The sequence below is a fragment of the Triturus cristatus genome, chromosome 10 (genome assembly GCF_964204655.1).
Source record: "Triturus cristatus chromosome 10, aTriCri1.1, whole genome shotgun sequence".
Lineage (NCBI taxonomy): Eukaryota > Metazoa > Chordata > Amphibia > Caudata > Salamandridae > Triturus > Triturus cristatus.
In genome coordinates, this window is record NC_140593.1 from 148,833,513 (window position 1) to 148,855,818 (window position 22,306).

The following is a 22,306-nucleotide window of genomic DNA, read 5'->3' on the forward strand; positions in this document are numbered from 1 at the left end:
AATTATTCTGTAGGTAGAAAGCTCAGCTGAAACGAGTACCTTTAAATCCAGAGTTGGGTTCTAATGCCTACATGTAGTTGTTATTGTGATTGAAAAATTGACTGATCTGCACATTTTTCCCCTGCAATATTCAACCAGGAAGAATGATTTCCCCAATACATACGATGGATAACATGGTTGCCACCATCAACCGTCCCCCCTTCCCACACAGTAGTCCACAACATGCAACCTCTGTTATTGAATTGAATTGTGACCCAAATAGACTATCCCATCCAAATCCTTATTGTGGTTTTCAGCTGTTGATTTGTGAATTTTTTGTCATGCCAGTTTCTGGCTTGCGAGGGTGACTAGTAAACAAAAAGTCAATTTCTGCTAAAAAGAAAGAAGAAGCGGATGGGTGACCAGGGCAGACCTAAGGACCAGCTTGGCTGCAGGAGGGCTATTTTGTAACACCAACATTTTACACCACATGAGGGCACTGACATGGTCTTCTTAACTATAACCTGTATAAATGGCTTGGCTAAGAGGCATGATTACTTACTTGGTGATATAAACCTTCCCAATTTTCTTTCAAGGACCCCCAGTTGCCGACACTTGACGACTTCTTATCCAGGTAGACACGTATGTGCTCCTCCAACTCCCGGTTGACCTCTTCCAGCGCTCTCACCTTCTCGATGTACTCAACCAGGCACCCATTAAGGCTCTCGAACGTCGCCCCTCTCCCCTTCTCCAGGCTCTGGGCTAAGGGCAGCGCCGGGCAGGTGCTGCGCAGACCCTGCATGAAGACGCTGCTGATACCAAGGGCCCGGCGGGACACGCGTGTCCCTAAACTGCTAATACCCCCAGCGGGAACACTCCCGACATAAACACCCGGGGACCTGGAAGTACTTGTGGCATAGCCAAGGCTGACCCTACGGTTGGATGCCCCAGAGCTCTCGGTCGAAGAGGAGGGCTGTTGCCCCAAGAACGAAGACCTACGCCGGGGTAAAGGCATCACGAAGCCTGACTCAACCTCACTGAGCTGGTTGACCCTCCACACGTTAGCAATGCTCTGCTCCCACTCACAGCATAGCTTTGATAAACATGGCTAGATTCTGGGTTTTTTGTTGTTACTTTAAGCTTTGTTTGTTCATCTGCATTTCTAGAACGCTGCCCAGGGACGCCGTGATTATCACTGCGTGCTTCACTGTATTGTGTGGTTCTTTTACCTGTCTCAGCAGATTCCCGTTTCAGGAATGATCCGTCTGCCGCGTGCCCGTCACGTGGCGCTGGCAGTGCGCCTCACTGCCCAATGAGAACAAAGGCCCCTTTGACATCACTTTGAGCTGCAGTCAAATGTTCAAAGAATGTGGCGCATCAGTTATTCGGAATGTAGCAGTCACGGGCCTCAAATGTGCAGACTTTCGAGACAAAGATGCGCTGCAATGCAACAGCTGACAGAAAGTACTTTTCTCGACAGTTTAGAGCCCAATGGAGATGCTGCTGTCGTGGCTTTAAGGACTGTCGTAGCCTACTAGGCGAAGCCGAAAGCAATTTTTTTAAGCCACCCTGTGAAAGGTTCACTGTGACGCTTTCACAGAATTCCTTCAATATTCGGTTTGATCGTGGGGTTCGGGGTCATGCAGAGGTGCTAGTTCTAACGCACCGGAAATGACGTACCCAGTGTGGCCAGAGTACCACAGTCCCTAAACTCACAAAGTGCATCTGTGTACAGATGCCGCGCTGTGATTTGTCAGTTCTTGGACTCTCTGCTGAGACTGTCGATGGACCCAACAGCTTGATACTTGTTAGGTCACCGTGTGACTCCATGTCATGGTCACAACTTTTCTCGCTCTGAACTTTCCTTTTACACATGATTGTTTTCTTGTTTGATAAACCAAATGGTCCAGGCATAGGACTTGAAGCAAGAGGCCTGGCTCACAAAATGTTGCTGCTAGTAGTAGGTATTACTTACTGCTGTGGTGCTCCTGGCTTACTTTTGAATTGCAGTAGTAAGCCAGGTGTACTTCAAGAGTAAGTCGGGCCCAAAGTGTCATCGTGGCACGTAATACTATGTTAGTCCTTAACACGGGGTGATGGTATTTTATGGAAGAACCCGTCCAAACTCTGGCATGTACCTGGCTAGAAGGCGCACATCATTGTACAGAGTCCATCCATTAGATGGGGAATACATTCATTCAAACGAGAAATTGTACTGAATGAAACAAGTTCAATATTTGGGTATGAAGAGCTTCTTTATTGTGTAAACACCAACACTGGCTCCGCAGCGTGCAGTCAATCAATCAATCAATCATAGCATTATAAAGCGCACTACATACCCGTGAGGGTCTCAAGGCGCTGGTGGGGGGGTGCAGAACCCAGACGACACAGCCGTTCTGTCAGTCACCCGCTGTCAACTGTCAACATTCCACAGCTGAGAGTTGGTGACAGGCACGGGATAACTACGGTGTCCATGCGCAGACATAAGTATACAGATCACAACACATCTTCCCCCTTTGGGAAAAAGGGGTGCAAGGGGTGCGGAAGGTGGAGAGAGAGAGAGAGAGTGAGAGAGTGAAAGAGAGAGAGAGAGAGCGATAGAGAGACAGAGAAAAAAAACCACAGGAACTACAATGCATTGCATGAGCATAAAACAAAAATTGTTGCCGTAAGCACTATTCACAAACATAATCCGATAGCTTCAACGGAGGAAGCAACGTTCTCCCAGACCTACTCGTGCCAATAGGGTAAAGAGTGTCCTGCCTGGGAGTGGGCAGCAATCTTCTTCCTACTCTTCTCGTGCTTGTAGAGCAAGGGGTATCTTGCATGGGAGTGGTATTGAGCTGTGTGGATGAGGCACTAGCTTCCCTATTAGCAGGATATGACTCAAGGTCAGCTTCCTCATCTGACCAACCGGCTAGCGTTCTACCCTGGTTGGAGATGCGCGCTTCATTGCTGGAGTTGTGAACAGTCAGGATCAGAGTCTGCATGAACCCCGGACGTATGTGTGCATAGGGAGAGTAAAGAGAAGTGTCCTACCTTACCATCACTAAGGAGTGCTGAGTTGCAAAACACCTTGCGTACAGATAATGGTTGTGAGAACCTGTTCACCTCCTTACTCGTGTGCCCACTCCTCTTAACTCTGACCATGTCCCCAGGGTTAAGTGTGACAGGTCTGCACCCATGTTTCTTGTCAAACTGTTCCTTTCTACTGCATTGTGCCACCGCCAACTTACTCCTAATTTGGTCAGCCGACCACTGGACTCTTTTTGCAGCCTTCAACCACCCTACATTGTCCTTTGACAAGGGGGTTTTGCCTCTCATTAACTCAAAAGGGCTGTGGCCAGTACTGCTGCACGGTGTAATGCAATATGCCCAGATGGTTTTAAGGACTTCCTGTCTCCACACCCGCTTGCTATTGTTGGCCAATTGGATGGTACCCTTGATGACTCTGTTAAAGCGTTCAACGGCACCGTTGCCTGCGGGATGATAGACTGAGGTGGTTTTATGAATTATTTTGTTCCTGTCATGGTAAGTTTTGAATACATCAGAGGTAAACTGGGCACCATTGTCGCTAATAATGACTTTGGACAAGCCTTCACGGGTAAATACGTCATCAAGGAAGTTCACAACACTGGTGGTGTCTGGCTTGTTGTCAAATTGTATCTCTGGCCACTTGGAGAAATGGTCAATGATGACGATTGTGTACACTTGCTCCCCCTGTTCAAGAATGGGTCCCATAATGTCTACCCCAAATCTTTCCTAAGGCATGGTGGGGCATGTGATCGGATGTAAGGGAGGTCTGAAAGTGACTTGGCTTTTGTCAGAATTAAGGCATAAGGTGCAGTCTCTAACTACCCGTTCGACAGCTAAGCTAATGCCCGGCCACCAGTACCAGTTTTGATTCAGTTTTTTGTCTTCCCAATGCCCAAATGCCCTTTGTGGCAAATCTCAAGAATCTTCTTTCTAAGATTGCAGGGTGGGACAACTCTACCTCCTCTCAAGAGTAACCCATTTTCTATAGACAATTCGTGTTTGACTTCCCAAAAAGGGCTCAGGGCATCTGACAATTTACCTCAGCTGGTTCAACCTTTGGACATCGTGTTCATCACTTCTCAAAGAACAGAGTCTTTTGACTGCTCAAGCATACATTCATCCAATGAAACCACATGTAACTCCTCATGTATGGTTGCAATGCATAACTCTTCCACATCATGCTGGACTTCGTGCACTGAAGTACTAAGAGGCATACGGCTCAGGAAGTCAGCTACCACATTTTTTAACTCCAGATACATACTGGACAACATAGTTGTAATCAAATAGGCGCTCAGATAGCCGTGCCAGTCTGGGGGAAGCTGCATATAGGCCTCTTGTGGTGAACACTTTTGAAAGCGGTTTGTGGTTGCTGCGAAGGGTGACATTGTTTCCCCACACAAACTGTCGAAAGTGTTCGAGCCCCCAAATGCATGCCAGTGCCTCCCGCTCTATGATGGAGTATTTCTCTTCCGTTGGAGTCAAAGAGAGGGAAGCAAAAGCAATAGTACACTCTGCCCCTTTAGCATCCCTTTGGGTAAGCACTGGGCCTAGACCCTTGCAACTTGCGTCAGTTGTGATGATGTTCTCTAACATTGGGTCAAAACCTTGCAAGGGTGTGGGACTTGGCCCTTTTTGGCTAAAGTTCCCTAAACTTTTTTCTGACATGTGTTGCCAACTTAGATGCTTTGGACACTTTGCCACTGCTAAACAGTGTCAAAGTGCAAGTGCTCCCTGTGTAAAGTGTAATGGTGATTGGTTGTATATTACTGGTATGTTTGCTTTACTAGTAAAGTCCCTAGTGAGGTGCACTATGTGTGCCAGGGCTAGTAATGAAAATACTACTGGTGGGCCTGCAGCACTTATTGTGCCACCCACTCAAGTAGCCTTGGAAGGGGAACACAGGCCTGCCATTTCAGTTTCCTGAACTGCCATGTTGTTTTGGTAAGTGCACGCACTTACCAGACTCTGCCCTTCCCTTTCCATACACATCAGGCACCCCTATGGTAGGTCTAGGGTACCCCCTGGACAGGGTGCAGTGCATGTGAACGGTGGGACATGTACCAAGGTGGGTACCATGTCCTGGCAGTGAAATAATCTCCATTTCGTTTTCACTGCTGAAAGGCCATCTTGCCCATTAGAATAGAATGGGAAGGCTGTGTAATATGTTTTCCATCCTGTCTTCCCAAACGGCTTAAGATGAAGAGGTGAAGTTTAGTATGCCCGAACTCACCCTGCAATAATACATCTTTTTATAAAGATGGTTTTTGCATTGTGTGTTTGTAAGCCACTCTTTTAGAAGTGACTGAGTTTTTGTGCTTTAAACATTTCTGTGTGTCTCTGCCTGGTTGTGGATTGACTGGCTGGATTTGAAAGCGATATGATCTGGGGAATGTCTTGACCCAGGGGAGGAGGTGAGAGAGCACAGGCTGACCTGCATCTGGAGTGTCAGAGGAGGAGTAGTCTAGAGGTGAAGAGGCCTGGGCTGGTGCTATAAAACAATTGTCCCATCTCCTGCTGAGTGATTGAGAATTGTGGAAATTTAGCGTGCAAACTGAACATTATCTGCGCCATCTTGCCTCTCCCCAGCGCCACGCATAGCAAATGCACGGCCGCCATTTTAGGCACCCCACTCTCTCTCCCCGCTCACTCTCGATCGCCAGCGCTTCCCCCCGGCGCTGCGAGCATCCCCCGCGCGCCGGCCACCCCCGCTCTCTCATACAGGCCATAAACCCTCTCCTTCTGCGCGACCCTGCTACAGAACCACTTCCGACCGACAACCCATACATGGTCATGCCTCTCCTTTGATAACCCCCCTTCCCCTGCGCCCCATTGTCTGAACTGGTCCCAGGCCATCACCTAGCCCTGCGGATGCAGTTTATTGCCCCTACTGTAAGGGAAACACCCCACATCAAAGGGATTACAGTAGAATCAAAGCCCCTACCCCCTGAGACCCGGCCGGTTGCACACACCCCCGGTAATTAGCGGAATTCCCTGCTGCGCGATAGCCATCTCCCACTGCGGGTAGGGTGGGAACCTCTACTGTAACCATGTGTGGGATCGGATCTGAGCCGGGGCTTCAGGGGATATTTCCCACACATCAAGGGAATCTCAGGAATGTACTATGTATAATAAAGCAATAAACCAGTGTATAAGAGACCAGGTCTCAGAGATGCAGTTAGAGCACCTCGTGACGATACCTTGCTGTCTGATCTGATGTGTTCTGCTCCGACGGAATAAAACCTTGTTTCCTGTCTTCCAGTCTCCAGCGCCTGCCTCTTTTATTGGTAAATTATCGAGTGGTATGAGAGGCGATTACCGCCGGGCAAATACTTGAAAGGATACCGACTGAAACTGCCGCTACCATTTAACAATTGGCGTCCCAAACGTGGGGCCCATCAGCGACACGTGGATCCAGTGGGAGAGGTCCCGACGACAGAGTGAACGACTGCAACGATCGGGAGAGCTCCTGCCCAATAGACCCTCGTCTGGCAGCCGATCATCCGAACTTCACTGGTTCCGAGCAGACCTCTCTCGAGTGATCTACGGTCCTGACTGGGAACCATCAGGAGTGCCGCGGCAAATACGGAGAGTAGAGGACGATCGGGCGCTGGAGGCGGAAGACGAGAAACTGTCCACGCGGTCCGGGTAAGGTCGTGATACACGACAAATTGAGAAATAATTGATTGATTGTTTAATGCTCTGGAAATACTAGTATTGCTCATTGATTGTGCTCATTGATTGTTCTCTTTGAGATATTCGCTGTCTACAAACGGGGAGGAGTAGAAATACTCTCTCTCTCTCCCTTTGCAGATAGTGAAGGGTAGGTAACGCAGACTTTTGTCCCCGTTGAAACCCGTCGTGCCTATCTTTATCTCCCCATTGATTGATTGTCCGAACATTGATTGTTTTGAAGAATAGTGCTTTTTGAGATATTCTCTGTTTGCAAATAACGTAGAATAGGAATATTCTGTCTAGTCTTTGCAAATAGTGAAGGGTAGGTAACGCAGACTTTTGTCCCCGTTGAAACCCGTCGTGCCTATCTTTATCTCCCCATTGATTGATTGATTGATTGTCCGAACACTAGTTGTTCGATATTGGTTCTTTGGAGGTATTCTCTGCTTACAAATAATGAAGAATAGAGATATTCTGTCTAGTCTTTGCAAGCAGTGAAAAGATAGGTAGTGCTGACTTTTGTCCCCGTTGAAACCCGTCATGCCTATCTTCTCCCCACTGATTGGTAGTTGGTTCTGCCCGGACCGCTTATTAGAGGTGAACCATCCGGCTCCACTGGAAGGCACCCCTAATAAGGACATGTTCACTAAATATGGACTAGTCGCCGTAGCCTATAGCAAGCTGTGGCATAAATATACCAAGAAGGACCCCGAAAGTCAGTGGCCACTGATGGGATCCTTCGACGACCATAAGATAGAAGCGCTAGAAATAGCTCTGCGTAGCAATAAGACGACGCCTACTATGCTTGACAGTATCGGCATGTGGCGCAAAGAAGCAACGCAACGGAAAAAGAGGGAAGAAGTAAAAGCAGAAAAGGAATTACGAAAGGCAGCTCACCTTGCCGCTAGAAAGTTAGAAGAAGACATAAAAGAGAGAAGGGAAACTAAACTAAGACAGGAACCCGAAACCTCAGGCCAGTACGCTGTTAGGACCCCTTCTTTGCTCTACCCTGAGTTGTCCTCCAAGCAGCGAACGAATGACGAGTTACTGTTAGGTCCTCCGATCATTTACATGCCCCCTCCGTATGCACCCTCCCAATCAATAATACAACACCCACAATCCCCGAACACGAGCGAAAGCAGTACAAGGGCCTCGGCCCTCACGGCCTCCGCGCCGGCTGAGCCTCTTGTGCCGAACCCAACGTCAACCACAACGCCAGTCGACCATGAGATAGGAAAGAGAGAGTCCACCAGAATGAATCGACTAACTAAGGATGAACGAGCAGGAATTGACAAGATAGTAGGGACGCTGGTGGAACGAAAAGAAAGTGAGGAGTATATAACAGACGTGTATAACTCGTATGCCGACAGCCGCAGACGACACTTCGTCGTACGGCTCTGTTATCACGCCCTGAATGCATATGAGGATAGGTACCACGATAAAGGTCCCGAAGGCTTAGCGGCCCTATATAGGAAGGTAGACATTGGGGAAGAAAGAGAGGGTGATGTAACGAACCTCTTCACTCGTACACTCGAGGTCTACCGACACCTTAAAGAACATGGACAGACCACCACAACAGAAACCCCCATAGCAACTAAGCCCCAGGGAGGAAGGGCCGATGCCATGATGCCCATTAAAGAAGCTGCCCCCTACTGGGTCCCCCCACGGGGTCAGGGAACACACGACGACATCAACCACCAAGATGCGAAGGGAAGGGTTGTATATAACTGGGTCTACCAGCCGTGGGACCGGCAAGATATTTTGACCTTTAGAAAGACTCTACCCGACTTGAGAAAGAACCCGACTGCCTTCTACACTGAATTGGGTACAGCCTTAGGCTCAACGATAATGACGTTAGCAGATATCGACTTGTTCTTTGGGCTATGCCTGCCGGCTGATGTGTGGAAACAAATCCGGAAAGTTGACCACGCTGAGCCGTTCGGATATACCTGGATACAACTCGATACCATAGATAAACAGCGAGAACCAGGACAGAAACCCCCGAAAGCCATCTTAGAGCTCCCAGACAAGATTGTACAAAAGCTGAAGACTCTAATCCCAGAAAGAAAGGTAGACTGGTCGATAGTGACGGCTTGCCGCCAGAAACCCCAGGAAGATGTGTCTGAATACTTCTCCCGATTCGAGACTGTGTTTTCCGATTACAGTGGCCAAGACATGACCACCGCAACCGGACACCACCTCTTTGTCCAGAATTATGTAAAGGGTCTGTCACAGGAAGTTTCCCAGAAGCTACAGACCAGCGAGAGTAGTTGGGCAGCCTCCAAACCCGCAGCGATTCTCCAGATGGCCCAATACTACGAAAATCAGAAAAACGAGAACGATAGGGCATCAGAGAAGAAGAAAAAGGAACTGAAGGAGAGAATAATGATAGCACAGTTGCAAGGGGTGACCATAGGAAGGGAACCCCCGAAAGAGAATTACCAACCAACCGCCCCTAGAAAGCTACCCCCTAGAGACCATACACCTGCACCCTACAACGGACGGAGAGACTTAGATGGAAATCAATGTGCGTTCTGTAGAGGGTTCGGACACTGGAAATCCCAGTGCCCGGTCCTTCTGGAAATGAACAAGAATAGGGACCCCAGAGACACAGCATATGACCCCAGAAATAGAGGACAGGGACGAGGGCACACGAACAACATCATCAACGACAGGCCAGGCAGACCAAACACCTTTGATCGCCCCCGCCAAAACCAGTGTCAGCAGTCCGACTATGAGAGCACTCATGACTTCGCATAGGACCGCCAGGGGCAAGGGAGGGATCCAGTCGAACTCCGTGTTGACCAGCAAGGTCCTTACGTCACCGCTAAGGTCTTGGGCACAAAATCTCCATTCCTGGTAGATACTGGGGCGACACGTAGTGCGTTATCTAAACGACTGATTCCTAGGGCACCCTTGTCTGGCTCACACGTAACCTCAATAGGCTTTGACGGAACGCCCTCCACTAACCCCTTATCAACACCAATCTCCTTTGACTTAGAAGACAACACCACTGACACGACCTTTCTGCTCTCCTCCAACACCCCCGATGCTATTATGGGACTTGATTTGCTAAAGCATTTTCGAGCCACCATCAGATGCTCCCCAGACGGAGTTCGAGTCATCCTACACGATAACCCAGATCTGTCCAGACCCTGTCACACACGGCGTATGCTCTCTATAACCGATGCTGATATGTCCCTACTCGACACATTACCTTCACATCTATGGGCTAAAACCGACTCAGATGTAGGGCGCATGGTGATCGACCCGGTACACATAACCGTCCGACCGGACGCAGTGCTCCCAAAGCTTCCACAGTATCGGATATCACCCGAAGGCGAGAAGGCATTGGTGGAAATCATCGAGTCCCTGGTCGAGGCAGGAGTGGTAGAAGAAGTAGTCAGTAATGTTTGCAACAGCCCTATCCTACCCATTGTAAAGAAGCAAGGCGAGGGGGATGAGAAAGCCTACCGTTTCATTGTTGACTTGCGAGAGGTTAACAAAGTAGTCATACCCCAGTACCCCGTAGTCTCAGACATCACCACCATCCTCACCCTGATTCCATCCACTGCCACCATCTTTACTGTTATTGACCTCAAGAACGCATTCTTTTCCATCCCCATCCACCCAGACAGCCGCTACCTGTTCGGCTTCACTTTAAAAGCCCGTTCGTACAGATTCTGCAGGGCACCCCAAGGCTACACTGAGAGTCCCAGTATTTACAGCCAAGCCCTCAAGAGGCAACTGGATGCAGTCCAACTACCCGATGGAGTGGTGTTGATACAGTACGTTGATGACATTCTTTTGGCGGCCGACACCACTCCTCTCGCCGTCACAGCCACCATTCACCTCCTCCGCTTCCTTGCGGAGAACGGTCACAAGGTCTCCAGAAAGAAATTGCAATTCTGCCAGCCCCAGGTAACTTATCTAGGCCACCTACTATCCAAAGACGGGAGGAAACTTACCCCTGACCGAATTCAAACCATCCTAGAAACCCCTGTTCCCAAAACTCAGAAGCAAGTACGATCCCTAGTGGGCCTCACCTCCTTTTGTCGACAGTGGTTGCCAAACTTCAGTCTTACCATAAAGCCTCTGCTTTCCCTGCTGGCTAAGGATGTCCCCTTCCCCCTCCCCTGGACACCTGAATGTCAATCCTCCTTCAAAGAATTACGAGACGCCCTCTGCTCGGCCCCAGTCCTAGGAACCCCAGACTACACTAAACCTTTCTCCCTCTACACCCACGAAAGGGAGGGATGTGCGTTGTCTGTCCTAACCCAGTCCATAGGCCCTAAGCAACGCCCTTGTGCCTACTTCTCTGCCACTCTTGACCCCGTAGCCAGAGCTTTGCCCGCCTGCCTTCGAGCAGTAGCCGCCGCTGCTGTCTCTATCCGGCAAAGTGAGGGGATCGTGCTCTCGAACCCCCTCACAGTATTGGTACCCCATGCTGTCGATACCCTCCTGAACCAAACCAAGACTCAACACCTGACTAGCGCACGACTGACTGGGTATGAACTGACTCTGCTTGCGCCCCATATCACATTGAAACGATGCACCACTCTGAATCCAGCTACTCTACTACCTCTCCCTGACGCTGACCCCAATGCATCCCCTATACATGATTGCGTGACCCTCACCGACGAACAAACCAAGAGTAGGGTTGACCTCCGGGATACTGCCTTCCCGGACCCTGACGGAGAACTGTGGGTGGATGGCTCATGCATCAAGCTCCCTGATGGCACCACCTCAGCTGCCTATGCAGTCACCACAGCTCGAACAGTTGTTGAGACAGCCCGCATCACACAGCGATCCGCACAGGCGGCTGAACTAATTGCCCTCACACGAGCCTGCATCCTGGCAGCAGGGACAACCGCAAACATTTACACAGACAGTCAGTATGCCTTTGGGGTAGTTCACCACTTCGGGCTCTTATGGAAAGAGAGGGGATTCTTGACTTCTCATGGCACACCCATCCTGCATGGAGATCTAGTCTCTGCCCTGACCGAAGCAGTCCTCCGCCCCACACGGATAGCTGTGATCAAATGCCAGGCACACAAGAAGGTGACAGACATTATAGGTCAGGGAAATGCACTAGCTGACATTACTGCCCGAACCACAGCCGAGAATAGGTCCACGACCCGCATGTACGTGACCAGGTCACAAACTGAGAAATGGAAGGATGCTAGGGAAACGATTAGGGATATCCAACTAGCCAGCACACCACACGAATTAACTGAATGGGCCCGGGTGGGATTGAAGGACGATGACGGTTGTTGGCGAACTAAAGACTCGAACAAATGGTTACTACCCGACTCATACTTGATCCCCATGCTGACCATGGCACACTCCCCCGCACACATAGGGTCTGCCCCCATGATCGAACTCATCTCCAAAGTCTGGCACAACGACAGAATATCAGACTCAGCCAAACGTCTGGTCCAACAATGCCTAGTATGCCTCCAACACAACCCTGGGAAAGGAACTGCTGTACCCCGGGGAGGGTTTGGGGTCCCCAACCACCCCTTTGAAGTCCTACAAATGGACTATGTCCAGCTAGAAAGGTGCCAAGGTTTAAAGTATGTGCTTGTCGTTGTGTGTGCCTTCAGCAAGTGGGTGGAAGCCTACCCGACCCATGACAACACCGCTATGACTACTGCAAAAGTACTGCTGAAGGAATTCTTCCCCCGATACGGCCTTTGTCGAATTTTGTGGAGCGACAATGGCCCCCACTTCGTAGCCGAAGTTATCCAACTCATCTTAAAAGGGTTGGGTGTAAAACAGAAGTTCCATGCGGTCTTCCATCCCCAATCTGCAGGCCTGGTTGAGCGGCACAATGCCACATTGAAGCTTAAGATAGCAAAAATAGTCGCCACCACAGGACTAAGATGGCCAGACGCTCTCCCACTAGCATTGCTATCAATGCGTTCCACCCCCACCAAACACCACTTAACCCCCTACGAGGTCGTCTTCGGGCGGCCCATGAACCTTTGGACTGCACCAAAACCGACATCCATCCACGACGTCCCGGACGTCCTCATGTCTGATTATCTGTACAATCTAACTAAAACGTTGTCTGTTATCCATCAGCAGGTGCTGCACGCCATTCCCGATGTTTCCAGGGGCCCGGGACACGACATCCAACCCGGTGACTTCGTCTTAGTGCGTAACTTCCAGCGCACCAAGAGTTTGGAGCCCCGGTGGACGGGCCCCCTGCAAGTCCTGATCACCACCCGAACAGCTCTTCGAGTGGAGGGGAAACGCAATTGGCTGCACGCACACCACTGCAAGAAGGTATCACCGACCCTGACAACCACGGACAACATCACCGCCCAAGAGGAACTTCTGGACAAAGACCGACCATCCCTGAGCCGCTGCCCGGATACAGAGACACTTGAGTTGATTGAATATCCCGATCCCACTGTGCCATCCAAAGAAGGGTATAACTTGCAACGAAAGGAGAGAACTTCGGCTAAGCAGACCACAGGCTAAGTGGAAATCTCAGAACGGTAGCCTAGGCACCTCAAAGGCCACCAGGAGAGAAACTAAAACAAAGTCTGTGGTTCTGCCCGCTACCGAGTCTCTTGAAGGTGATGGAAGCGCCCGACATGAAGATGATGGAAGCAACCGGACGTCCGAAGATCCACTTCAAAAACTCAAAGAGTGACCGAATGCACAGCTTTAAGACAATAGCACTTTTCATTTCCCTTCTCTTTTGCCTTCTCCTCGTGGTCACCTTCTGGATCATGGAGGAGAGCACACCCGCTCATAAGACATTGCTGACTACCGTTCAAACTACCACCACGAAAGAACACCATCTGATCTCACTTTCACCCCAACTCCGAGAAAGGCGTAAGGAGTTCTGGAATAACTCTTTTGTGCAGTTACTCCACCAACACAATCTTGCCACCAACGCCACTAACTGCTGGATCTGTGGATTGCTGCCCCATGCCACTGGGCACTCAATCCCATTCATCCCTTCACCTTTTTCCGTCCATGGTTCCTGCCTCGCCTGGCTGATCCTCCTGCAGGAGAGCTACAAGGACAATGCCACTTCCGGCAGAACCATGTCACACTTCTACCATGGGTTCTGGCTGAACAAAACTGGTAGAACCTCCGCCCTCTTCTGCCCTCTGAGATCGAACACTTCCTTTCACATGGACATCCCCGCCAAAGAACGAATTGAAATGCAAGTGTTCAACAATCCAGCCAGACCCACCTTCTCTTACCTCCGAAAACGGACAGCCGCCACCCTAACAGTGGCCCTGTCCGTCATCAACATCACTGGATCTGTATGCCTCGAAGGCCTGGGGGCACAGCTGGTGGGCCACAGCTCCTGCCTCATCACCCGAACATTGGACTCAGTTGACCCACCTTCCTTTGTTGCCTCCCCGAATATGTACTTCGTGTGTGGTACTAAGGCCTACACCTGGCTCCCGAAAGGTTGGGGAGGTACCTGCTACATCGCCTTTGTCCTTCCTCCGACGTATGTGGCTCCAGCAAACCATCACCGACAGAAACGTGCCAAAGACATTGTACAAACCGACTCCACCAGAGCACAGTTCATGGACGCAGTAAAGGGTCTTGTTCCGCTCTGGGGTCCGATGGCAAACAGCCGTGCCATCCGCCACTTAACCCAGGCGGTCGAAACAGCAATGAACATTACAGCTGGCGCCCTCGCCAACAACACCGCTGAGCTTCAGGCCGTCCGCCTGGTGGCTCTCCAGAACCGCCTTGTTCTAGATGTGGTTCTGGCTGACCGCGGAGGAGCATGCCGCATCATTGGGTCCAGCTGTTGTACCTACATACCGGATAACTCACCCTCAGTCTACAAAGCAATTGAACACCTCCACAGACTGTCCACAGAGGTCCATCAAGAACAAGAAGAATGGTCGCTGGGGAGTTGGTTTTGGGACGCTATTAAAGGTTGGGGATGGAGGCTGTTTTCATTTATCCTCATACCAATCATGATACTATGTGGATGTTGCTTGGGGATTCAGTGTCTGCCACCTTTATGTTCGTTTTTTATGAACTGCATCTGCCCTAAGACTTTGGACTTTGAAACTGAGCGGATGAAAGCTCTGAATGAGGTGGAGGTACGGGGTATTATGGGGATAGATCCAAACTAGGCAAGCTGGCGAGACATGTTAAAAGGGAGGACTGTGGAAATTTAGCGTGCAAACTGAACATTATCTGCGCCATCTTGCCTCTCCCCAGCGCCACGCATAGCAAATGCACGGCCGCCATTTTAGGCACCCCACTCTCTCTCCCCGCTCACTCTCGATCGCCAGCGCTTCCCCCCGGCGCTGCGAGCATCCCCCGCGCGCCGGCCACCCCCGCTCTCTCATACAGGCCATAAACCCTCTCCTTCTGCGCGACCCTGCTACAGAACCACTTCCGACCGACAACCCATACATGGTCATGCCTCTCCTTTGATAACCCCCCTTCCCTTGCGCCCCATTGTCTGAACTGGTCCCAGGCCATCACCTAGCCCTGCGGATGCAGTTTATTGCCCCTACTGTAAGGGAAACACCCCACATCAAAGGGATTACAGTAGAATCAAAGCCCCTACCCCCTGAGACCCGGCCGGTTGCACACACCCCCGGGAATTAGCGGAATTCCCTGCTGCGCGATAGCCATCTCCCACTGCGGGTAGGGTGGGAACCTCTACTGTAACCATGTGTGGGATCGGATCTGAGCCGGGGCTTCAGGGGATATTTCCCACACATCAAGGGAATCTCAGGAATGTACTATGTATAATAAAGCAATAAACCAGTGTATAAGAGACCAGGTCTCAGAGATGCAGTTAGAGCACCTCGTGACGATACCTTGCTGTCTGATCTGATGTGTTCTGCTCCGACGGAATAAAACCTTGTTTCCTGCCTTCCAGTCTCCAGCGCCTGCCTCTTTTATTGGTAAATTATCGAGTGGTATGAGAGGCGATTACCGCCGGGCAAATACTTGAAAGGATACCGACTGAAACTGCCGCTACCATTTAACAGAATCCAGACTCCCACTAATCAAAGGAAGAAGGTGTGACTGGGAGAGAGGCGCACAGAACTGGTTTGAGCAGGGGTCAGTGCCCCCTGTAACACAAAGACTTCAAAGCCATTGAGGGGTATAACTATGCGAGCTGAAGCCCCTGAACTTTGGAGAATGGCTTAATCAAGTGTGAACAAGACTGGAGCTACTTCATGGATCAAGAGGAACCTTTGCCAAGGAAGAAATAACTGAAAAGACTGCTGGATAGGACTGCTCTTGCTGTGTGATCTGGGGCTGGCCTGCAGTTTGCTGTTTCAACTAAAGAAAGGCTGTAGGGACTTTGCTGTGTGCTGTGTCCCCCTGCTTGAAGGACTTTGCTGTGTGCTGTGTCCTGAAGTAACTTATCCCCAAGGGCCCGAGGTGAGCTGGCTCCCTGTTTGGAAACACAGGAACACAAAAGTTTCCAGAGAAGGCTCAGGATACGCCGTGGGTGCATGTGCTCTGTCTAGCCTGAGACCTTCGCAAGTTGTGCCTTGTGATCTTGGGCTCGTCCTGTGAACGTGTGTACCGGGGAGCCAAGTAAGTCTCAGCAACGCAGTGTGCGTGTGCTTGGGGGCAGCTTGAGACTTTCGTGTGAATTGGCTGTGATCATGCACACCAGAAGAGCAAGTGTGCCTCAGCGACGTGGCGTGCCTGTGCTGTTCGTGGCTTGAGACCCTTGCTGGAGGTGCCCTGTTTTCGGGGGCACCGGAAGATCAAGTGTGTCTCAGCGGTGCAGAGTGCATGTCCTTTCTACTGCCTGAGACCTGCGCAAGGGGTGCCCTGTGATTTGGGGCACCGGAGGTTAAAGTGTGTCTCAAGTGATGCTGAGTGCATGTCCTTTCTACGGCTTGAGATCTGCGCAAGAGGTGCCGTGTGATCGTGGGCACCAGAAGATCAAGTGTGTTTCAGTGACGCTGCGTGCGTGTGCCGTGCGCAGCCTGAGACCATCGTGAGGAGTTGTGTGGTTATTGTGAACCCGAAGGTTCCGTGAGTCTGAGTGACTCGGTGTGCGGGTGTAGTCTGATCCTGGGGTCTTCCCGTTGTCCGGAAAGTCAGAGAGTGCATCGGAGGCCCAAGTCGCGGGACGAGGAGAGTGGGTTCATGCCCCCCAGGTAACATGTGTCGATTCCTGGGGTGGGGCACGGGCTCAGAGGGAGATGCTCTCAGCCTCTCTCTCTGTCGTGCAGCGCAAGCCTCTACTTCGGTTCAAGGCCTGTGTGCCAAGGGAGTGGCGCACCAGGCCCAGAGTTCGAAGCTGCATTTACTGTGTTCTATCTTACCTATGGGGGAGTAGCAACTGTGGCCGGAGACTAACCGCAAACCAGCATGAGTGGCGGAGAGACCGCCGGAGGCACCGTGAGTGGTGCCAGAGTAACTTACGTATTGCATTACTCCTGCATAGCGGAGTATCTGATGATTGTATGATGCATTGCTTTATTTGTGCACGGATTGCCTGTTCTGTCGTACTGCCTATTGCATAGTTTGCTTAACGAACTGCCTGATAGGTATGTTCCGCATTGCACTAGGTTTGCATAACGAACTGCCTGATAGATGTGTTAATCTGTTTCTTAAGTCCTGCATCACCATCTGCTGGATTGTCGTATTACACATGGTATTAGTGTTGCATACCGAACTGCCGGATATATGGGTTTCGCATTGCAGTAGTTTCGCATAATGAGCTGCTTGATAACTGTATTACACGTTGCATTGCTTTTTCCCAACAGAGTACCTGAAAGGGGACCATACGCATTGCATTATGGGGGCATAACAGTTTACCACGTTTTGCGCTACGCATTGCATTACAGTGACAGTACATATCGCCAGATAACCGTGTTAATATCTGCATTATTCTTATGTTGTGAAGTACCTGACTGTTGCATAACGAACTGCATATTACGACATTAGGATTACGTAGGATTGTTTAGTTTAGTTCAATAATAGTTTAGTTCAATAATAATAGGCCACGGGGAACATCACCCCGACGCATATTTTGGTTTAGTATTGTGTGGTTGCATTGTATATCTTTTTATAAACTTATACTTGTTTTATTTGAAACTCGTGTGGAGTCTATTCGTTGTGTCATCATTGTGTTGCTGTGAGCGCAATTGCAAATACTTTACACATTGGCCTTGAAGATAAGCCTGGCTGCTCGTGCCAAGCTACCAAGGGGGTGGAGCAGAGGCTATCTCTAGAGGCGACCTGTCTTTTACCTGACGTTGGGGCTCACGGTTCCCAGTTTGGCCTACGGTAACTACCTCAGCCAACCAGGGATCCTGGGGATTCTAACAAAGGGTAAAACGGAACATATTTCTTTCTTCAAGGTAGCGAATGCATCATGACATGTATCATTCAACACAAATTTGTTTTTGAGTTTGAGCAAATGCCTTAGTTCATATGTTTTACAACTGAAATTCTTAATACATTTTGCGTAATATTTGACTAGGCCAAGAAAGGAACGTAATTCTTCCTTAATACACCGCACAGGTGAATTGAGTATGGCATCTAGCAGTTCTTTCTTTGGTTTGATGCCATCTCCAGTGATTTCTTGTCCCAGGTAGTTCACTTTTGTGCAAGCAAATTTGCATTTGTTATGCTCCGCTGTTAAACCTTTGGCATCAAGAATCTCGAGGACCTAGTTTACCTTCATGTCATGTTCCTCCCTTGATCTTCCCATCACAAGGATATCATCCTGGAAAATTAAAATGTCTTTGACATCCATGAACATGTGGTTTGTGTGACATTTATAGGGGCGGCTCAGAGTTCTGTAAGGATATTCTTTCTGGTCCTCTGTGAGCAGGTGAGTGGTTTACACCCCTCTGTGTCCTGGAGAATGAGGGGGGAGCTAGTCAGTCAACATGGGCCAGGTTTTTCAGAGCCCAGATGAGCATAACTTCTCCTGGTGATAACCGCCCATGCACCCCCTAGGAGCGGAGATCAGAGAGGGAGACAAATGGATGGCCCAACTTGTGGTGGGCAGTTTTGCCCTTCTGCCCTTCCACATTAGCCCCAGATCTCAGAAAGGCAGGGGGAGGGGCGACAAATGCTCCCACACCCCATTCGTGATCGATGCTCAGCCAGAGCCCTCTGCCTCTGTGTCCACTTGTTGGCCTGGGTAATTGCCAGTTCTCGAGGTCTCATAGGACCATGTGTGTGCCTGTCTATGGCGTTCCACGGAATACCGTGTAATGCTGAGATTTGTGGGCTGCTTAATGCTTGGTTGCTGGGTCGGCTGTTTTTTGTTGTTGTTGCTGCATGGTGCATGGTGCATGCTAGAATGACTGTGGGAATCTTGCCCCGGACCTTTGCCCTCAAGGTTGTCTGGGAGCCTGGTGTGGTTGTTCTCTCTTCACCTGTTGTGCTTGGACCGCTTGAAATGGGCTGATTCTATTGTTTAGCCTGCATAAGTGATGCCATTGTTTTGGTCACCTGCAGGCCTGTTGGTTGGGCTGCTACTCTCGGACATGGGGGCACTATTCAGTGCTTCCAGACAAACCTCTGGCCCGGGTTGGCCCCTCGGTAGCAGGAGGTGGGGTGAGTCTTACATATATAATTTCTGATGTTCACAAAGCCCTAGATGGCCATGTGTGGGTCAGAAACCAAGCCCACTGTGAACATTGCAGCTGTGTGGATTATAGATGTATTGGAAGACCAGCCTTGCTTTGGGGCAGGACTGACCACGGGAGTCCAGCAGGAAACCAGTCCAGCATCTTAGGGCTAATGCGTCATCACCAGTCCACTACACGGTTAATTTGCATGACTGGCACAGGGTTTGCAGGACAGCCGGTCACAATAATACAATCTGTGCTTGTGAGGAGCTAAATTCGCTAAATTGTGCAAGAAAGTAATACATTGAAAAAAACAGCATGTAAATTAGAGCCTGAGAAGTAGTATATCTCAGTAAAAACGTCATCCCATTTACATATAATGAATCTACAGTTAGTTTTAATTACTCCAATATATGCCTTAGTCGTTATTGTTTTACAAGTAGGGGACTGAGTTTATTGCTTGGTACAACAGGAAGTGCAAACGCAGGCGGAAGGATTGGAAAGGTGGAGGTGGAATCGAAGTCTGAAAAATAATAATCGTTTTTTAGGTCTCGCCTGAGCCAGCGGACATGCGCTGCACTGCGAGGCTTCTAGTAAGGACTTCCAACTCAGACCACACGCACGGACCTAATGCGTGTGCTTTTTTGTTTGCTCACACGTTATGGCCTTTACGTGTGTCTTTCTCAGAAAGACAGCACCCAATTGGCCAAAGGCGGGTGCATGTCCCGCCTTCTCTCTTCCCTGGCCTAGGGAGCTCAGGAGCGAGCAGCGGCCCCGCACTCTGCCTGCTGCATTCCTTAAATTCTTTGCAGTGCGCGAGCGCGCACCACTCGCAGGCTTTTTTTTCTTTTCTTCTAGCGTCTTTGCAGCGCGCGCACCACTTATCCGTCTTGGCTGGGAGGACCCTATGGAGGTGATGCATCTTTTACAGCTCTGCCCGGGTTAAGTACTACTGGGCCTGAGACTCGAGAATCTCAGTCCACTTAAATACCTGCTGCCTTCAATTCATAACTAGCGCACCCTGATAGCTTCAGACCCCCCATTAAACAGATTTCAGACAAAGACTTTAACTTCGCCCCACAGTTTCCTTTGCACCATCTTTATGTCTAACTCTATGACGGTGGATGAAATCCCAGCCCGGAAGTTATTCTGGGACACGTGTCTGGAATTCTATGATCCGGTGTGGTTCATTTCCGGATGTGCTGTTGCTAGGACCGGTGATGTCAAGCTGAGCCGGTGAAGCTGGGCTTGGCTGGCTCCCCATGTCCACTGAGCCCAGCCCGGCTACTGGGTCGCTCCCCAGCAGTAAAGGTAAAACAGCATCCAAGGCCGAGATGTCAGCGGGCCCTGGACCACCCCGCAGAGCCCGCATGGGCCCGAGTCTCCCCACGGAGCTCAAATGGGCCCTGAGTCTCACCCCAGATCCAGGAAGTTTCCCCGGCCTCCCACCTCGCTGTCTCCGGCTGGCGGGCCTCTGTCCCCATCCACCCCTCCAGACCTGGCTCCCGAGCGGAGCTGCGTGCTGTGCTGCCAGGAGCTGGAGGTGCTGGCGCTGGGCCGCTGCGATCACGCCGTCTGCTTCCGATGCTCCACCAAGATGCGGGTGCTCTGCGAGCAGAGGAACTGCACCCTGTGCCAGGAGGAGCTGGACAAGGAAAGGGAGCGGCATGGCTGGGTAGCGGCAGCTGTCAAAACGTCAGTCTGGGGGAGCTGGGCGAGGGTGGAATAACCTACCCTGTTAAAAGACCGAACTTACTTCCCTACCCTAGACTCTACAGTATCAAAACAGACTGCTTTCAGTGTCTAGTATGTATTTGAATAGAGGTTTATATCTGATTCCGCAGTGTGACGCAGTATATTCACAGCTCGACCTTTAACTCTGTCGCAAGAGTGACTGTTAAGTAGAAACGTGACATACCCTACGATTTCTAAGCGTGCCATATGTCATCCTCGAAATCACACAGCCTTCACTCTTGTAAACTCCGGTGTGACAGATCAGCCTTCCTTCAGAATGACTATTTGCAGCCTGACAGAGCAGTTGTCGCTCATTGTGCAATTTCCAAAAAAATAGAACACTCCGACACACTTTGTTAACGATTGTCTGTTGTCAGTGAGTCACTCTACCATGTGAAAGGTGCTCCTTTCCCCAGTCCTAAGAGCCAACCTTCTTTTTGTTTTTCATTAGTGGACTCTTTCACAGAGTGGTCTTCTGCCCATAGGCAGCTGTCAGTTTGATTACATCTGTTGTTCCCTAGTAAGACAGCCCTGAGTCTTTCAAATGAACCTACCGCAATATTCCCTACCCCAGTCCAAGAACTAAGACTTCTCCCAGTTCCCCACATAATCGTTCATTTCTTCATCAGTAAGACATCCCCCTGTAAATATATTTTTCTCTCTGTATGCCATATTTTAAATAGCGTTCTCAAAATAAATCATCCCTAAGTGTGACAGATCTTCCATCCTGCTTTTGACAGCGGCACCACAGCGTGGACCATGAGTCCTTTTCCAAATTCTCGACTCTAGTTGGCCAGAATAAGCTTCTGTCGTTGTGTCCGATAACTCTTTCTTCAGTTTATTATCCCTCATAGTGAAAGCTAACTCCCTCAATATGCCAATTGTCTAACTCATTAACATCCCCTTAACCTGCAGCTCCCACTGTGAAACATATAGGGGCATATCTACAAGGCGGCGATATAAAATTATCGCCGCTTTTGTGGCTGTTTTCAGCCGAAAGGCGCAGATAATTTTATTGCTATATCAGCAAGGTCACGCTATCGCGTGAAACCTTGCCTTAACGCCTGAATTCCCCAGGAAAACGGGAGAAATGTCGCTAAGCGACATTTTTCCTATTATCAAGCCTCACGCAAAGCAGCATAGCGACAAGAAAAGTAGCGATGAACTCTGTTATCGCTACTTTCCCCGTTCGCCAGAGAGTAGAGTTCAAAGCCTTGTGCACCACCCATAAGCTCATCAACGGGGTTGGTCCGGCTGCTCTGAAAGATATGGTTATCCCCTACAAAGCCCCCAGATCCCTTCGCTCCGACGCCGAACAT

The 22,306-nt window shown here is 50.0% G+C and overlaps 1 protein-coding gene across 2 annotated transcripts in view; it reads right to left on the bottom strand.

Annotated features, from left to right (window-relative positions):
• Positions 1-1,185, bottom strand: part of BFSP2 (beaded filament structural protein 2) — a 44,214-nt gene extending 43,029 nt beyond the window's left edge. The window contains exon 1 of one of the 2 annotated variants that reach the window (XM_085629965.1): positions 542-1,185. In XM_085629965.1, coding sequence (XP_085486091.1) covers positions 542-994 — 453 coding nt within the window. In that variant the 5' untranslated portion in view covers positions 995-1,185. The remainder of the gene's footprint in view (positions 1-541) is intronic. The other variant, XM_085629966.1, reaches the window with a different exon arrangement.
• Positions 1,186-22,306: the final 21,121 nt, after the last annotated feature.